General features: G+C 44.0%; 1 protein-coding gene across 1 annotated transcript in view; it reads left to right on the top strand.

Annotated features, from left to right (window-relative positions):
• FASN (fatty acid synthase) overlaps positions 1-13,373 on the top strand; it is a 66,185-nt gene that overhangs the window by 40,701 nt on the left and 12,111 nt on the right. Inside the window, exons 21-37 of the mRNA XM_035104295.3 lie at positions 108-311; positions 546-856; positions 971-1,360; positions 3,094-3,258; positions 3,475-3,593; positions 3,707-3,861; positions 5,153-5,356; positions 6,111-6,261; positions 6,665-6,843; positions 7,206-7,325; positions 7,453-7,575; positions 7,871-8,094; positions 9,397-9,595; positions 10,140-10,291; positions 11,188-11,279; positions 11,395-11,546; positions 11,740-11,982. Of these exons, the coding sequence (XP_034960186.2) occupies positions 108-311; positions 546-856; positions 971-1,360; positions 3,094-3,258; positions 3,475-3,593; positions 3,707-3,861; positions 5,153-5,356; positions 6,111-6,261; positions 6,665-6,843; positions 7,206-7,325; positions 7,453-7,575; positions 7,871-8,094; positions 9,397-9,595; positions 10,140-10,291; positions 11,188-11,279; positions 11,395-11,546; positions 11,740-11,982 (3,183 nt within the window). The remainder of the gene's footprint in view (positions 1-107; positions 312-545; positions 857-970; positions 1,361-3,093; positions 3,259-3,474; positions 3,594-3,706; positions 3,862-5,152; positions 5,357-6,110; positions 6,262-6,664; positions 6,844-7,205; positions 7,326-7,452; positions 7,576-7,870; positions 8,095-9,396; positions 9,596-10,139; positions 10,292-11,187; positions 11,280-11,394; positions 11,547-11,739; positions 11,983-13,373) is intronic.

Raw genomic sequence — 13,373 nt, 5'->3', positions numbered from 1 at the left:
GCTGTTAGCAGCTGGATTTTCTCTTGGACCAAATTCTGAAAGATTCTTCTTCATCTGATTGCACTGCTTTTTCACTGCTTTCTGCTGATTCTTGCCTTGCCTTGTAGCTTTTGATGCTGTTGTGGACCGCTGCTTTGACACCATCACAGCAGGAGCTGTCCAGATCTCTGGTCTTCACGCTAGTGTGGCTCCTCGGCGACAGCAGGAGCAGACTCCTCCCACACTTGAGAAATTTTGCTTTGTGCCGTATGTGGAGAATGGCTGCTTGTCCTCCAATGCCCAGCTTCACTCCAGCTTTGAACATTGCAAAGGTAAGAAGATTCTTATATCACTATGCTTTCTGATAGGATGCATCCGGTATGAAGTAGACACCCCATCTCATTTGGCAAGGACGTATGGAGCAGCCCCTTAGGAAAGAAACAACCTTTAGGTCCGGGTAGGCACACGTGGAAGTCAAATGCATCCTGTGAACAAATATTAGCAAAACAAATAAAAGCACCAGCGACATAAGTACTTTCTTTTCATATTCCTCCTCTCCTCGACAGAGTTGATCCAGAAATTACAGAAGAAGATAGCAAAGCATGGAGTCAAGTTGGCTATTCCAGGGCTAGAGAATATAAAGACATCTGCACAGATGGAACCTGAGCAGAAGGGCCTCCTGCACATCCTTGCTGAGATCTGTCGCCTGGAGCTGAACGGAAACCTCTACTCAGAGCTGGAACAGGTTGTGACTCGAGAGAAGCTGCATCTTCAAGAAGACCACCTCCTCAATGGCTTGCTGGATTTTGCTGAGCTGAAGACCTGTGTGGACGTGGCACTGGAGAACATCACCAGCCGCAAGATGAAGATAGTTGAGGTTAGTTGGGGTGCAGCTCTGCAGAGAGGCAAAACATTTCTTCACAAGTGTGCTTTCTCCATGTGTTAATGGCATGCAGTGCTTTTCATTAATGGCTACTCTTTTCGTTTACAGGCCCTGGCAGGAGACGGGCACTTATACTCGCGCATCACAAGCATCTTAAACACTCAACCCATGCTTCAACTGGACTACACTGCCACTGACAGAGCCCCAGAAATACTGGCATCCAATGAGAGCTGTTTGCAAGAACTTGGTGTTTCTACTGAGCAGTGGGACCCTGCAAGCCCTCCTTCTGGAAATCTGGCAAATGCTGATCTCCTCGTGTGCAACTGTGCACTGAACCCTTTCAGGAATCCAGCAGAGGTGCTCTCCAACATGGCGGCCACAGTGAAGGATGGTGGTTTTGTCTTACTGCACACTCTTCTGAAGGGAGAAACTCTTGGAGAAATTGTCAGCTTCCTCACATCTCCCGAGCTGAAGGAGAAACCTGGTCTCTTGACTCAGGTAATTTTATAAGCCCTTGTTATTTCTCTTCAGTTGGCTCTAGATCAGGCACCCCCAAACTGCGGCCCTCCAGATGTTTTGGCCTACAACTCCCATGATCCCTAGCTAACAGGACCAGTGGTCGGGGAAGATGGGGATTGTAGTCCGAAACATCTGGAGGGCCGAAGTTTGGGGATGCCTGCTCTAGATCATGCTTTGCTCAGAACAATGAGTTTGGAGTGGTGTTTCGTTTTTCATTTTCCTTTTAAAAGGATAACTATTCATTAAAAAAACAAAACTCCAGAAATAATCCGTAGTTTTAGGCAGATTTAGACTCTGTTGTTTAGATTATTGGTTCCTATTCTTAGGGATTAAAAAGGCATACTAATTGTATGGTGCAAACTAGTATCAAGTATTTCGTTTTGGGAGAGGGGGCATTTTTATGATTAGTAAAGAAAATGAATCAGTAGAGGATTCTTCCCCTGGAAAAACAATAAATTATTTTGTTGTTCTACTTAGGGACAATCACAATGTACTTACAATAACTAAGACCACAATCCAAACTCCAAATCCAGCGGCTGATATTGCAGAGGACTGTCTCTCTACTCAACCCAAAAGACTTCCACCTGTCTATCCCCTCAGAGATGCCAGGGCCATTCCTCTGGCATGGACCTCCCTGTTCTCCCTGCTGAAAGTGCAGGCAGGTGGAGGTACTGTTTCTGGGATTCCCACTGGCAGAAGCCTGCAGAAATCCCCAAAACGGAATTCTGTGGGTGGAAAGGGGGAGCAGATGAGCCATCCCAGGGTTCACTGGATCATGAGCTGGCCCCACTTGCCATCCCCAGACTGCCATAGAACAGAGCATGGTTTTGCCTGTGGCAGTGGTTACCTTGATCTGCCACACTGCAGTGCTGCCCAGCTGGGGTTAGGATTGCTCAGTATACAATAGGCATCCCCAAACTGCGGCCCTCCAGATGTTTTGGCCTACAACTCTCATGATCCCTAACTAAGAGGACCAGTGGTCAGGGATGATGGGAATTGTAGTCCAAAACATCTGGAGGGCCGAAGTTTGGGGATGCCTGGTATACAACCAGCCATATAACTGCCTACCTTAGTGATTCACAGAAGCAACAATTCCCACCCATGTACATGACTGGGGTGTGACAGACACTCACCAGTGTCTGTCTTAAAAACATGCAATGCTACAACAACAACAACAACAACAACAACAACAACAACAACAACGAGAGGTAATCTCAGAAGCTGAAATGTAGCCAGGTTGCTAAGCCTAATGGCCATAGATATTGGCAAATAAAATTGAAATTTAGGCTGCAAGCCTTTACACACTTACCGGGGAGTAAGACCAACCCAAATCAGTGGTGCTTACTTCTGAGCAAACATTCATAGGATTGCATTGTTAGAGCTGCAAGTATCTGGTTTATAAATACACTTCCCAAACAAAAATATTAACATTCTGTATAGGTTTCAACATATCTATCTATCTATCTATCTATCTATCTATCTATCTATCTATCTAATCTCTGTTGCACGCAGCCCCATGGAAGTCAATAATTTTTCACTAGATGCAAAGAGCAGGTCAAAAAGGCAAGAACATCAGTTAAAATCAGTTCTCAACAATAGAGTGGTGATTTCCAAAATCTTTGTTTTGTGAAGCCAGCAATTGAGACAATTGTTTGTTCAAGAATCATTTTCTTGGCCCCATCTTATACATTTAAAATTTATTGTCTCGGCAGGTAGAATGGGAGGACTTACTTAGCAAGGCTGGTCTGAATTTGGTAGCTGTAAAAAGATCCTCCTTTGGCGCAACCATCTTCTTATGCCGTCGGCCAGTTCCTGCGAAGGAGCCTGTTTTCCTGCCGGTGGATGAGACTCACTACAAATGGGTGGAACCTTTGAAGGTAACAGTTTTTGATATGGGGAAATAGCTGTTTTCCATTCTTCTTCCCAGGCCTTTCATCTAGATCAATATTTCTCAATGAAGTTATTGGGTTTTTAAAAAGTGCACTCTGTCAGTTCGAGTGAGAGAGCTGCTTTTTTTTTTTGTCGTACTATGCGTTCTGGAAATCCCTCTTTTCTGTGTTAACTAATCAGCTTGCCTGGGATCTCTCCTGCAGGAAATGCTAGCAGAACCTTCTGAACATCCTGTGTGGCTAACGGCTACCAGCTGTGGTACTTCAGGAATTGTTGGCATGGTGAATTGCCTGCGCCAAGAACCTGGGGGCAACAGGATCAGGTACCAAAATTCAGCATCCAGTGACAGCATTCAATTTCTGTCGCTACTTATGAACATCTGATAGAAATGTTAGTGAACTAAGACATAGATTAAGTGTGTGCTTTGCTTCCTAGGTGCCTTTTTGTTTCCAACCTGGACTCTTCTTCTCCTAAACCCTCCACCACCCCTTCTACCAAGCAGATGCAAACGATTCTGCAGAATGACCTGGTGATGAATGTTTATCGTGATGGGAAGTGGGGCTCTTTCAGACATCTCCAGCTAAAACAAGGTGATTCTTATTGTCAAGGACAGCCAGCTTGTAGCAATATTTATTCCCACAACACCATAGGTAGCCAACAAGGTGCCTTCCAGATGTTGTTGGACTGCAACTTACATCAGCCTGAGTTGAAGTGGCTGATGGCCAGGAATGATGGGAGCTGCAGTCTTCCAGTCTGGAGATCAGCATGCTTGCTACTCCTGCCATAAGGTCTGGAAAACAAAAACAAAAAGCAAGAAGACACTACTTGGCCCAGTCTCTTTCCTCAATAATTGTTCTTCTGGGACATAATCATCCTGATTCTGTGAAATAACACTGGCCCTCTTTAACATTTGGCATCTGTTCAGCAAATGGTATGAGTTCTTTTGCAACTGTGATTACAGCACATGGCCGATGACACATGACACTATTGTTAAAACATCTGCACTGACTGCCCAACTACTACCAAACCAGGTTCAAGGTCCTTGTATTAATTTACAAATCCTGAACAATTTAGGCTGAGAATACCTTGGGGACTGCGTAAATCCTCATATACCAGCTTAGTCACTGAAATCATCTATAGGAGTATAATTAGTTGTCTCCTGCATAAAGGTAAAGGGACCCCTGACCATTAGGTCCAGTTGCAGACGACTCTGGGGTTGTGGCGCTCATCTCGCTTTAGTGGCCGAGGGAGCCAGTGTACAGCTTCCAGGTCTTGTGGCCAGCATGACAAAGCCGCTTCTGGCAAACCAGAGCAGCGCACGGAAACGCCATTTACCTTCCCGCCGGAGTGGTACCTATTTATCTACTTGCACTTTGAGGTGCTTTCGAACTGCTAGGTTGGCAGGAGCTGGGAGCTCACCCCGTCATGGGGATTCGAACCACCAGCCTTCTGATCAGCAAGCCCTAGGCTCTGTGGTTTAACCCACAGCGCCACCAGTGTCCCTGCCTCCTGCATAGGCAAGGCTTATTTGACATTAACACAAAGTAGAGCTTTTAGTGTCGTAGGCTCAGTCCTGTGGAAAGCTCTGCCAGCAGAGATTCAGCGGGCACCTTCTTTTTCAACCTTTAAATGTCTGTTGAAAACTTTTCTATGCCACCAGGCTTGTGGCGGCAATTAAAAATACGCCTTTCCATAATGGTTAGTGGGTGGTCTCTGATATTAAATGTTTGTGTGTTTGTCTTATATGTAGATATTGTAAACCGCTTTGATATTTTTCATGATACAGTGGTATATAAAGATTATTATAAATTAACAAGCAAACACACTTTTACTTGTAACAATGGAAGAATGCTGACTGCTCTGCCTCCTGTTCTGCCACAGCTCAACCTCAGGAGCTGACTGAATATGCATTTGTGAATGTATTGACGCGTGGGGATCTCTCCTCTCTCCGTTGGATCGCTTCTCCGCTTCGCCACTTCCACACAACCAATCCCAATGTCCAGCTCTGCAAAGTCTATTATGCATCTCTCAATTTCCGTGACATTATGTTGGCTACAGGAAAACTCTCCCCAGATGCCATTCCAGGTGAGCTGGGGGGGGGGTTCTTTCAAGAGAGACCTCACGATATTTTGGCACTGTGAGTGGCACACTGCCTGTAAGCCGTTTCTTGGGCTTCATGCAAGTGTGTTATCCAGAAGTAAGGGGCACCATGTCTAAAACCAGGCATGAATACACGGGGGAGGGCTCAGAGCTCCGCGGTCATGATTTGCATGCAGAACGTCTGAGGTTCAATCCTCAGCTTCTTCATCCAGTTAAAGAATCTCAGGTAGCGGTTGTTAGCAAAATCCCCTGCCTAAGACAAAGAGCATTCCCAGTTATAGTCAGTACAGGGCTAAATGGTCCGATGACCTAACTTACGGCAGGGTCACATGGCAAACATCTCCTGAGACTGATTTGCATATGCACATTGAACTCCTGTGCCCTGGGCCAAATGGCCTTTCCTCACTTCAATTGTGCTTTCGTCATTCATAGCACTGGATTAACTCTCTTGCCTCACTTAGTATAATTAATTTAATGCAACACCTTGAGCAATATATATTTTTGCAGAGCTTATTGATACTGTATTAGCATGATCATAGTAAGTTCTTATTCTTGCTTTCGAGAGCAAATCAAGAAATGTAACATCATTGGTTACTGATTTGGAGAGGGGAGGGGAAAAGGTGTTAAAAGCATCTGGTCGCTGCCACGTTCCAAACTTTTAGACATCAGGCATTACCTTTTTTCCACGCGTTACACTTTACTGGAGCAGCTTCATGGGGATCATTCCATTCTTTTTCAGGAAACTGGACACTGCAGCAATGCATGTTGGGAATGGAATTCTCAGGATGTGACCCTGCAGGGAAAAAAGTGATGGGATTGCTACCAGCTAAAGGCCTGGCTACAGTGGTCGACGCTGACAAGAGGTTTCTTTGGGAGGTTCCACAAAACTGGTAGGCTAGTTTACATTTTCTTTCATGTGGGGGCTAGGTTACATACACTCTGCCTGATCTGAAGACCTTTTAAAAGCAAATTGGGATTTAATGTAAATAATGCATTGTTAGCAACAGAACTATCTTGTGGCGGTTGGTTTTTTTTAGTAGTATAACTGTTTTTAATTCATTGGCTAGTCCTCTATGACAGAGATGCTATTAGACTCCAACTCCCATTAGTCCCAGCCAGCATAACCCAGTGGTCAAGGATGATGCAAAATAGTGTGCAGCTTCCCCATTTATTCCCTAGGATCTTGCGTGTTCACCCTCCCTCTTCCCCTCTGTAAAAAGAGTTGCAAGAGATGATAACTGGCTCAGAAAATAAATGTTGATACCTAAGAAAGGCCTCTTTCCTTTTCTTCAGGACTCTAGAGGAGGCAGCCTCTGTTCCTGTGGTATATGCTACTGCTTACTATTCCTTGGTGGTCCGGGGTGGCATGAAGAAGGGCGAGACGGTGCTCATTCATTCTGGCTCAGGTGGTGTGGGCCAGGCAGCCATTGCTATTGCCCTCAGCATGGGCTGCCGCGTCTTTACTACTGTGGGTAAGTAGAGAGACTCTTTTTCTAGTCACCCTGGGCCTTATTGTCGTTGTTATGTGCCTTTACTGATCACACATTCAATTGGAACGAGGCATTCATCTTCAGAGGTAGTAGTTTTTTTTTAAGCAATGTTTTAAGAGTGTATGCATCTCAAGTATGCCTATCTTTTATGCCACAGAGATAAACATGGAGGGAGTGATTAAGAAGAAGACTTTTCCTAGTTATTTTTTTTTTGTGGGGGGGGGGGCAGTGAATTCCTGAATCCCTTCAGGAAGCATGAAACAATCAGCTCTATTCCTCTTGAGTGTTAGCCTCTACAGAAGAAAGTTGCTTACAAAAACAAAATGCTTCTTGTCTGATTTCAGGCTCTAAAGAGAAACGTGAATATCTCCAAAAAAGATTCCCACAACTTGATGCGAATAGCTTTGCCAGCTCTAGAAATACCTCATTCGAGAAACATGTCCTGAAAACCACCAATGGTAGAGGTAATAAAGCCTTTTCCAGGGCTTAAGATTTAATTAGAAGTTGGGTGTGTGTCCATAAATGCAGATTACTTAGTAGGAAGGCAGGATTGTTGCGATGCTGGGTTGTTATATTGTCCCTATTTGGCAGGTGTAGACTTGGTTTTGAACTCCTTGTCAGAAGAGAAGCTCCAGGCCAGTCTGCGTTGCCTTGCTCAACATGGACGCTTCTTGGAAATAGGCAAATATGACCTGTCCAACAACACACCACTTGGTAAGATTTCACTCAGAATTTTATGTTCCTAGTATCATGATAACATGATGCTTGTCTCTAATACATTTTGCAATGAATTTGTGTGGGCGGTGTTTCTGTGGAACTGGCCTCTCTTAAGCCTTGCTCATTGTAATCCAGTAGCTATTACTCCCAAAAATAGCAGTTTCCTTTCAAAGGCTTCTGTTTCTGTCTGTGCCACTGGTATGTGAATTGCTTTTAATATTCAAAGGGAATTTGCTGGTTGTGAAGACCATAGTAGAGTGTAAAGCCCATAAACCTGTGTTGCTCCCCGTAGGGATGGCCCTTTTCTTGAAGAACGTGGCTTTCCATGGGATCCTTTTAGATGCCATTTTTGAAGAGGGAAACCAAGACTGGGAAATAGTGTCCAACTTGCTGACAAAGGGCATAAGAGACGGTGTGGTGAAACCTCTACGGACCACTGCCTTCAACAGAGAAGAGGTAGAAGCTGCCTTCAGATACATGGCACAAGGAAAACACATTGGAAAAGTTGTGATCAAGGTATGGCTGGTAGATCTTTAGAACTGCATTTGTGACCCAAGTGTGTGCAAACTGCGCTAATCAGCTATGGGTGGTGATAGTAAGGCCTAGGAGTGAGAGAGGGAAAGTCACTGGGAGGTGGCGTTAACACTATTTATTATTATTTTTTATTAAATTTGTAAACTACCCTATATCCGCAGGTCTCAGGGCAGGTACAACATAAAATCAAAATATAAAAACACAAAATACATAACAACAACAACAACAACCCAATAACACACACACCCCTCCTCCCCAGCATATTTTAAAAGGGCATTGCATGTTAATCAGCCAAAGGCCTGGTTAAAGAGGGAATGTTTCTGCCTGGCGCCTAAAGGTGTATAATGAAGGCCTTTTTTCACAGGTTTTTAAACAACTAGTATTTTTTATTTGCTACATTTAAACCCCACTTTTTCCACTGCTTCTGGAGGCAGCTAACAATTTTTTAAAATCCACAGAGAAAACCAAACCAGATAACAAAAGTTTGTGTTAAAACTCCAGAGAGAAATAAGATTTTTAAAAAGACATGTATATGAAATTTAAAAGCAGATTAAAACACAGCAGTTGAGAACAAATTGGCTCAGAAGGCCAAAGGCCTGTTTAAATGAAGAATCTTTTTTTCCTGCCAGTAGAAGGTCATTAACTAGTGGGCTGTTTGAACCTCTCTAACAGGGCACCTCAGAAGTGTGGATTAAGTTTATTCTGATTTAGCTGGAGATGCATCTGTTGACACCTTTACTGACAATATATGGGAATCAGTCTAGGACCCACTGTGGGGAATGTGTGAGCAGTTCTAACTCCAAGACTTTGAAGAGGGATTGTTGTTCTCACTGAAACTCAGTGGGGGTTTTTTTCCTAAAAAAAATGTTTAGGGGTACTCTCATTTTCCTACTCATATTGAAATACTGCCCCCTCAATGAGGCCAAACTTAGATTCACAAAATGTTTAGGGGTATGCGTACCCCTGCGTCCTCCCAGGAAAAAAAAACCACTGCTGAAACTTAACATGATATGGGGAGGGGACAGAAATCTGAGGATGTCTATGCTTTTCACTAGACAGAGCTATTCAGCCCTTGCTTTTTCCCAACTTCTGCTTGGCCCCAAAGTGATTACATGTCTAGCTAAACCATTTAGCACCTGCTTCCACTTTATTTATCATTTGCTTCTTGCGTGGGATATCCTTTGCCAGCAGAGCATAAACCAAGGCTATAAAAACAAAAGAGCATGCTTCAGTTTTTTCTGTAGATTATTGTTTTTGATGAACTGTCTGTGCTATCATTTGCAGGTCCACGAAGACGAGAAATGTTCCACAAAGGAAGCTAAGCAAACCCAGCTCTCTGCAATATCCAGGACTTCTTGCCCACCAAATAAGACGTACATTATCACAGGAGGCCTAGGGGGATTTGGGCTGGAGTTGGCTCAGTGGCTGATTGAAAGAGGAGCAAAGAAGCTTGTGCTAACATCTCGTTCCGGCATCCGAACTGGTGAGTTGATACTGAAAAGCATTTGAAAGGAAAGGTTTGAGTTTGCGAGCAGTAGTCAAGAAATTGGGTCAGTTCATGATGTTAAAGAACAATGGTTGCAGACTTTTTTTATAAAAAAAGGAGGGGAAATTATGTGGGTTGAGGTGGGGGAGAGATCCTGAAATGGAGTTATGAAGCATCTAGGTTTAGCACAGGCATCCCCAAACTTCGGCCCTCCAGATGTTTTGGACTACAATTCCCATCATCCCTGACCACTGGTCCTGTTAGCTGGGGATCATGGGAGTTGTAGGCCAAAACATCTGGAGGGCCGCAGTTTGGGGATGCCTGGTTTAGCATAAGAAATTCACAATATGTCTACATAGGTAGGAGCAAAGGCACTTGTTCATCTTTAAACAAAAGGCAACGATTAATCCCATTATTAAGAAAGAAGGGGAAAATACTGACCAGAAACTGAAGCAGTGCAAGACTTCTGATAAGAATAATTGCAATGAGAAGTATACCCAGTGCCCAGTGATTCTCATTTCTAGATTTTCACGATTTGTAGGTTATCAGGCTAAGCGTGTCCAAGAATGGAAACAGCTGGGTGTCCAAGTTCTCGTGTCAACCAGTGATGTCGGGACTCTTGAAGGGGCACAACACTTAATACAAGAAGCTTCTCAGCTTGGACCAGTTGGGGGCATCTTCAACTTGGCTATGGTGAGTGGCCGGTGCTCAAGATTGACATGGCTGTGATAGTTTCTAATCTGCTGTTTGCGTTGGTTGAGCCATGTTAACGGGCAACAATTCTGCAGTATGTTCTGGAAAGGTCTAGACTCCAGAACAAACTTCCTGGTGGTCTCCACATATCATTGGACTCCAGCTCCCATTAAGCCCAGCCAGCATAGCCTGTGGTTAGGGCGGTTATAGTCTAAAACATCTGAAGGGCACCAGTATGGGGAAGGCTGGTTTTGAAGGCAGGAAACTATCACCCCATTAAAAAGAGAAAAGTCATGCCGAGGTGTTGGGGTTATGTTTATGATACAGGAGAAGCAGCAACCACCAAATGAAATGTTAACATACATTTTGTAGTCAGCAGAAAAATTTGAAGGGCAGGGGTTAGGTTCCCTAGTAAATTCCGGGGGCGGGGGGCATGTTTTATTATATATTCTATTAGTTGTCAATGTTGTAAAAGAAGCAATGCATGAGGAGAGCTTATCTGACCCTCATCAGGAAGAATTACTAATTTATATTTCAAAAGTATCTTAGCTAGATTTCTTTGGACCAAACTAGACTTGACTTTAAATGTACGCTTGTATTGTTTAAAAAAATATATAAAGAGCACACACTGGAGGGCAAATACTGAGTGAGAGTTTAACCATACCATTCCTAGCTGCAGAACTACTAATTATCATTCCCCTCCCTCTGCAATGGCTACCATTTGCATTTTTAGACATGCAATTTAAATTTACAACAATACATCCAGGTTGGCTCTTTGTCCAGAATTTGCTATTCTGTTTCCATATTTGTTTTGAAAAGGAAAGCATGATTTGTATCTTGACTTGATGGAGTGGGGGGGACAGATGAGAAAAACACTAATTCCTGGTTTCCTATAGGTCTTGAAAGATGCTATGCTGGAAAATCAGACACCAGAACTTTTCCAGGAAGTCAACAAACCCAAATATTCAGGGACACTTAACCTGGACCAGTAAGTAGCACGTGAAGACTGAATATGAACAACTGTTCTGCTTGATGATACTTAAGATGAGGGAGAGATGAATCTTCGTAAAAATGAGTAACAAATCATCTTCCTCCCCCCCTAGAGTAACCCGTCAAAAGTGCCCAGAGCTGGACCAGTTTGTCGTTTTCTCTTCGGTAAGCTGTGGAAGAGGAAATGCCGGGCAGAGCAATTATGGTTTTGCCAACTCCACCATGGAACGCATCTGTGAACAGCGACGGCATGATGGGCTTCCAGGTAACAGCACAGTCCCTCCAACCCCGAGGAATCTCTTCTTGAAAGTAAAAGGCAAAAAAAAAGATTTTCACAGAACTAAGCATATGCTGCCTGGTGCCTTTTGTGCACCACCAAATCTGTTCTGTCTGCTTGCCCTATTTCGTCTTGTCAAATGCTCTATAAAAACCACCATGCATTATCTCTTCTTTTCCAGCCCTGGCAGTACAGTGGGGCGCTATTGGTGATGTGGGTGTCGTATTGGAGACAATGGGCACCAACGATACTGTGGTTGGAGGGACTCTGCCACAGAGGCTCAGCTCATGCTTGGAAGTTCTGGATCACTTCCTCAACCAGCCTCAGCCTGTCATGTCCAGTTTCGTCCTGGCAGAAAAAGTGTTGGCAAAAAGTGATGGGGCCAGCCAGAAAGACCTCGTGGATGCTGTTGCTCACATTCTCGGTAAATATCACTCTGGATAATTGTGGCAGTTCGGTGATGTTGTCTTCGTTGAAAATCTCCAGTGGTTAGCATAAAACAACTATCCTGATGTGAAATGAATTAACAGCCTGAGCTAGCTATGGTGCTTGTAATGAATCTGCCCAGGAAATTTGCTACACTGTGTAGCTGAGAAGATTTTTACAGTATTTTATTATAGTTCGTGGTAGGGCTGCCATATGTCCGTGTTTTCCCTGACATACCCTGTATTTGTCTGTCGGAAATTACAGAAAATCACAAAAATGTCCAGGAAAACATGGGTGTGTGGCAACCCATGTAGGAACTATCAAAAATTTTTGTGTGGAGAATTCAACAACTTTGTCAAAAAAGCTGAACGACTTTTGTGTCTGGATTTTCACTTTCTGGAATATGCCAACTCTAGGTTCACGCCCACAGTTTTATAAAGGCACACCCTTTGTGTAGATATACAGGAATCGTGAGAGAGAGACAAAGAGAGGGCACACCAAAACAGCAGAAGCATCAGTTAAGGCCTTTTCTTCCCCTCAGAGCTGCTGAAATAGTTGCAAGAGTACCAGCCAAAGAGAGAACCATTTTGAAATCTGATTAACTTCTGCAGATTTAAAACTGCCCTCTTTATGACGCCTGTGCTTTGTTTATATCCACTGTTTCTCACACAATCCATTGCTGTTACTTCAGGATTGTATTGTGCTACTCGCACTGCATCATCTCTCCTGGCCTGATTATTGCCTGCTATGCTTTATCATACTAGAAGACAATCAGTCCTATTGTTCCCTGGGGATGATTTCCCAGAACTGGGTTGCTCTTGAAAAGTTGCGCCATGTGTAGGCTTTAGTAGGGGGAACACAGTGCATTGCAAGTGGATGCAAGGAGGATTAGATGTGGGAGGAAATATGGCCAGAGGTTTGCACAGGAGTGGGTTTTGAAGGTGTGAACCTGCCACCTCCCTCACTTTTGAAACTTGGAAGAGAGAGAGAACGTAACAGAGAACAAAAGTGGGGCAAGGCACAGACTCGGGAGAGCATAAGTGAGACAATTATAGACTGGGGACCAGAATATGGAAACGCTGAGCAGAAACTTGCATGTGAAAAAAAGGAGTAGTTTCCAGTTCAGTTTCCAGTGTTAAGGCTGCCAGTGCCACTGTTTATGTGACCTCATCCATGCGCAAGAGGGTGGCGTCAGCAGGCTTGGGGAACCCCAAGGTTTGCAGAAGTACAAGAAATATTTGCAGGGGAAGAGGAGGGCTTCTAACGTGTAACCTAATGAGGACAAAGTGGCCAAGGGATACTGACTGATCGTAGGAGAGGAATTGTGGAAAACAGGGAGGTGTGCTGGAACAGAGTGCCTGCTCCCCCCAGCAGTATTCTGTTGCTGGT

This window comes from Zootoca vivipara, chromosome 2 (assembly GCF_965207765.1).
Source record: "Zootoca vivipara chromosome 2, rZooViv2.hap1.1, whole genome shotgun sequence".
Taxonomy (NCBI): Eukaryota; Metazoa; Chordata; class Lepidosauria; order Squamata; family Lacertidae; genus Zootoca; species Zootoca vivipara.
This window is presented reverse-complemented; position numbering and strand designations above follow the sequence as displayed.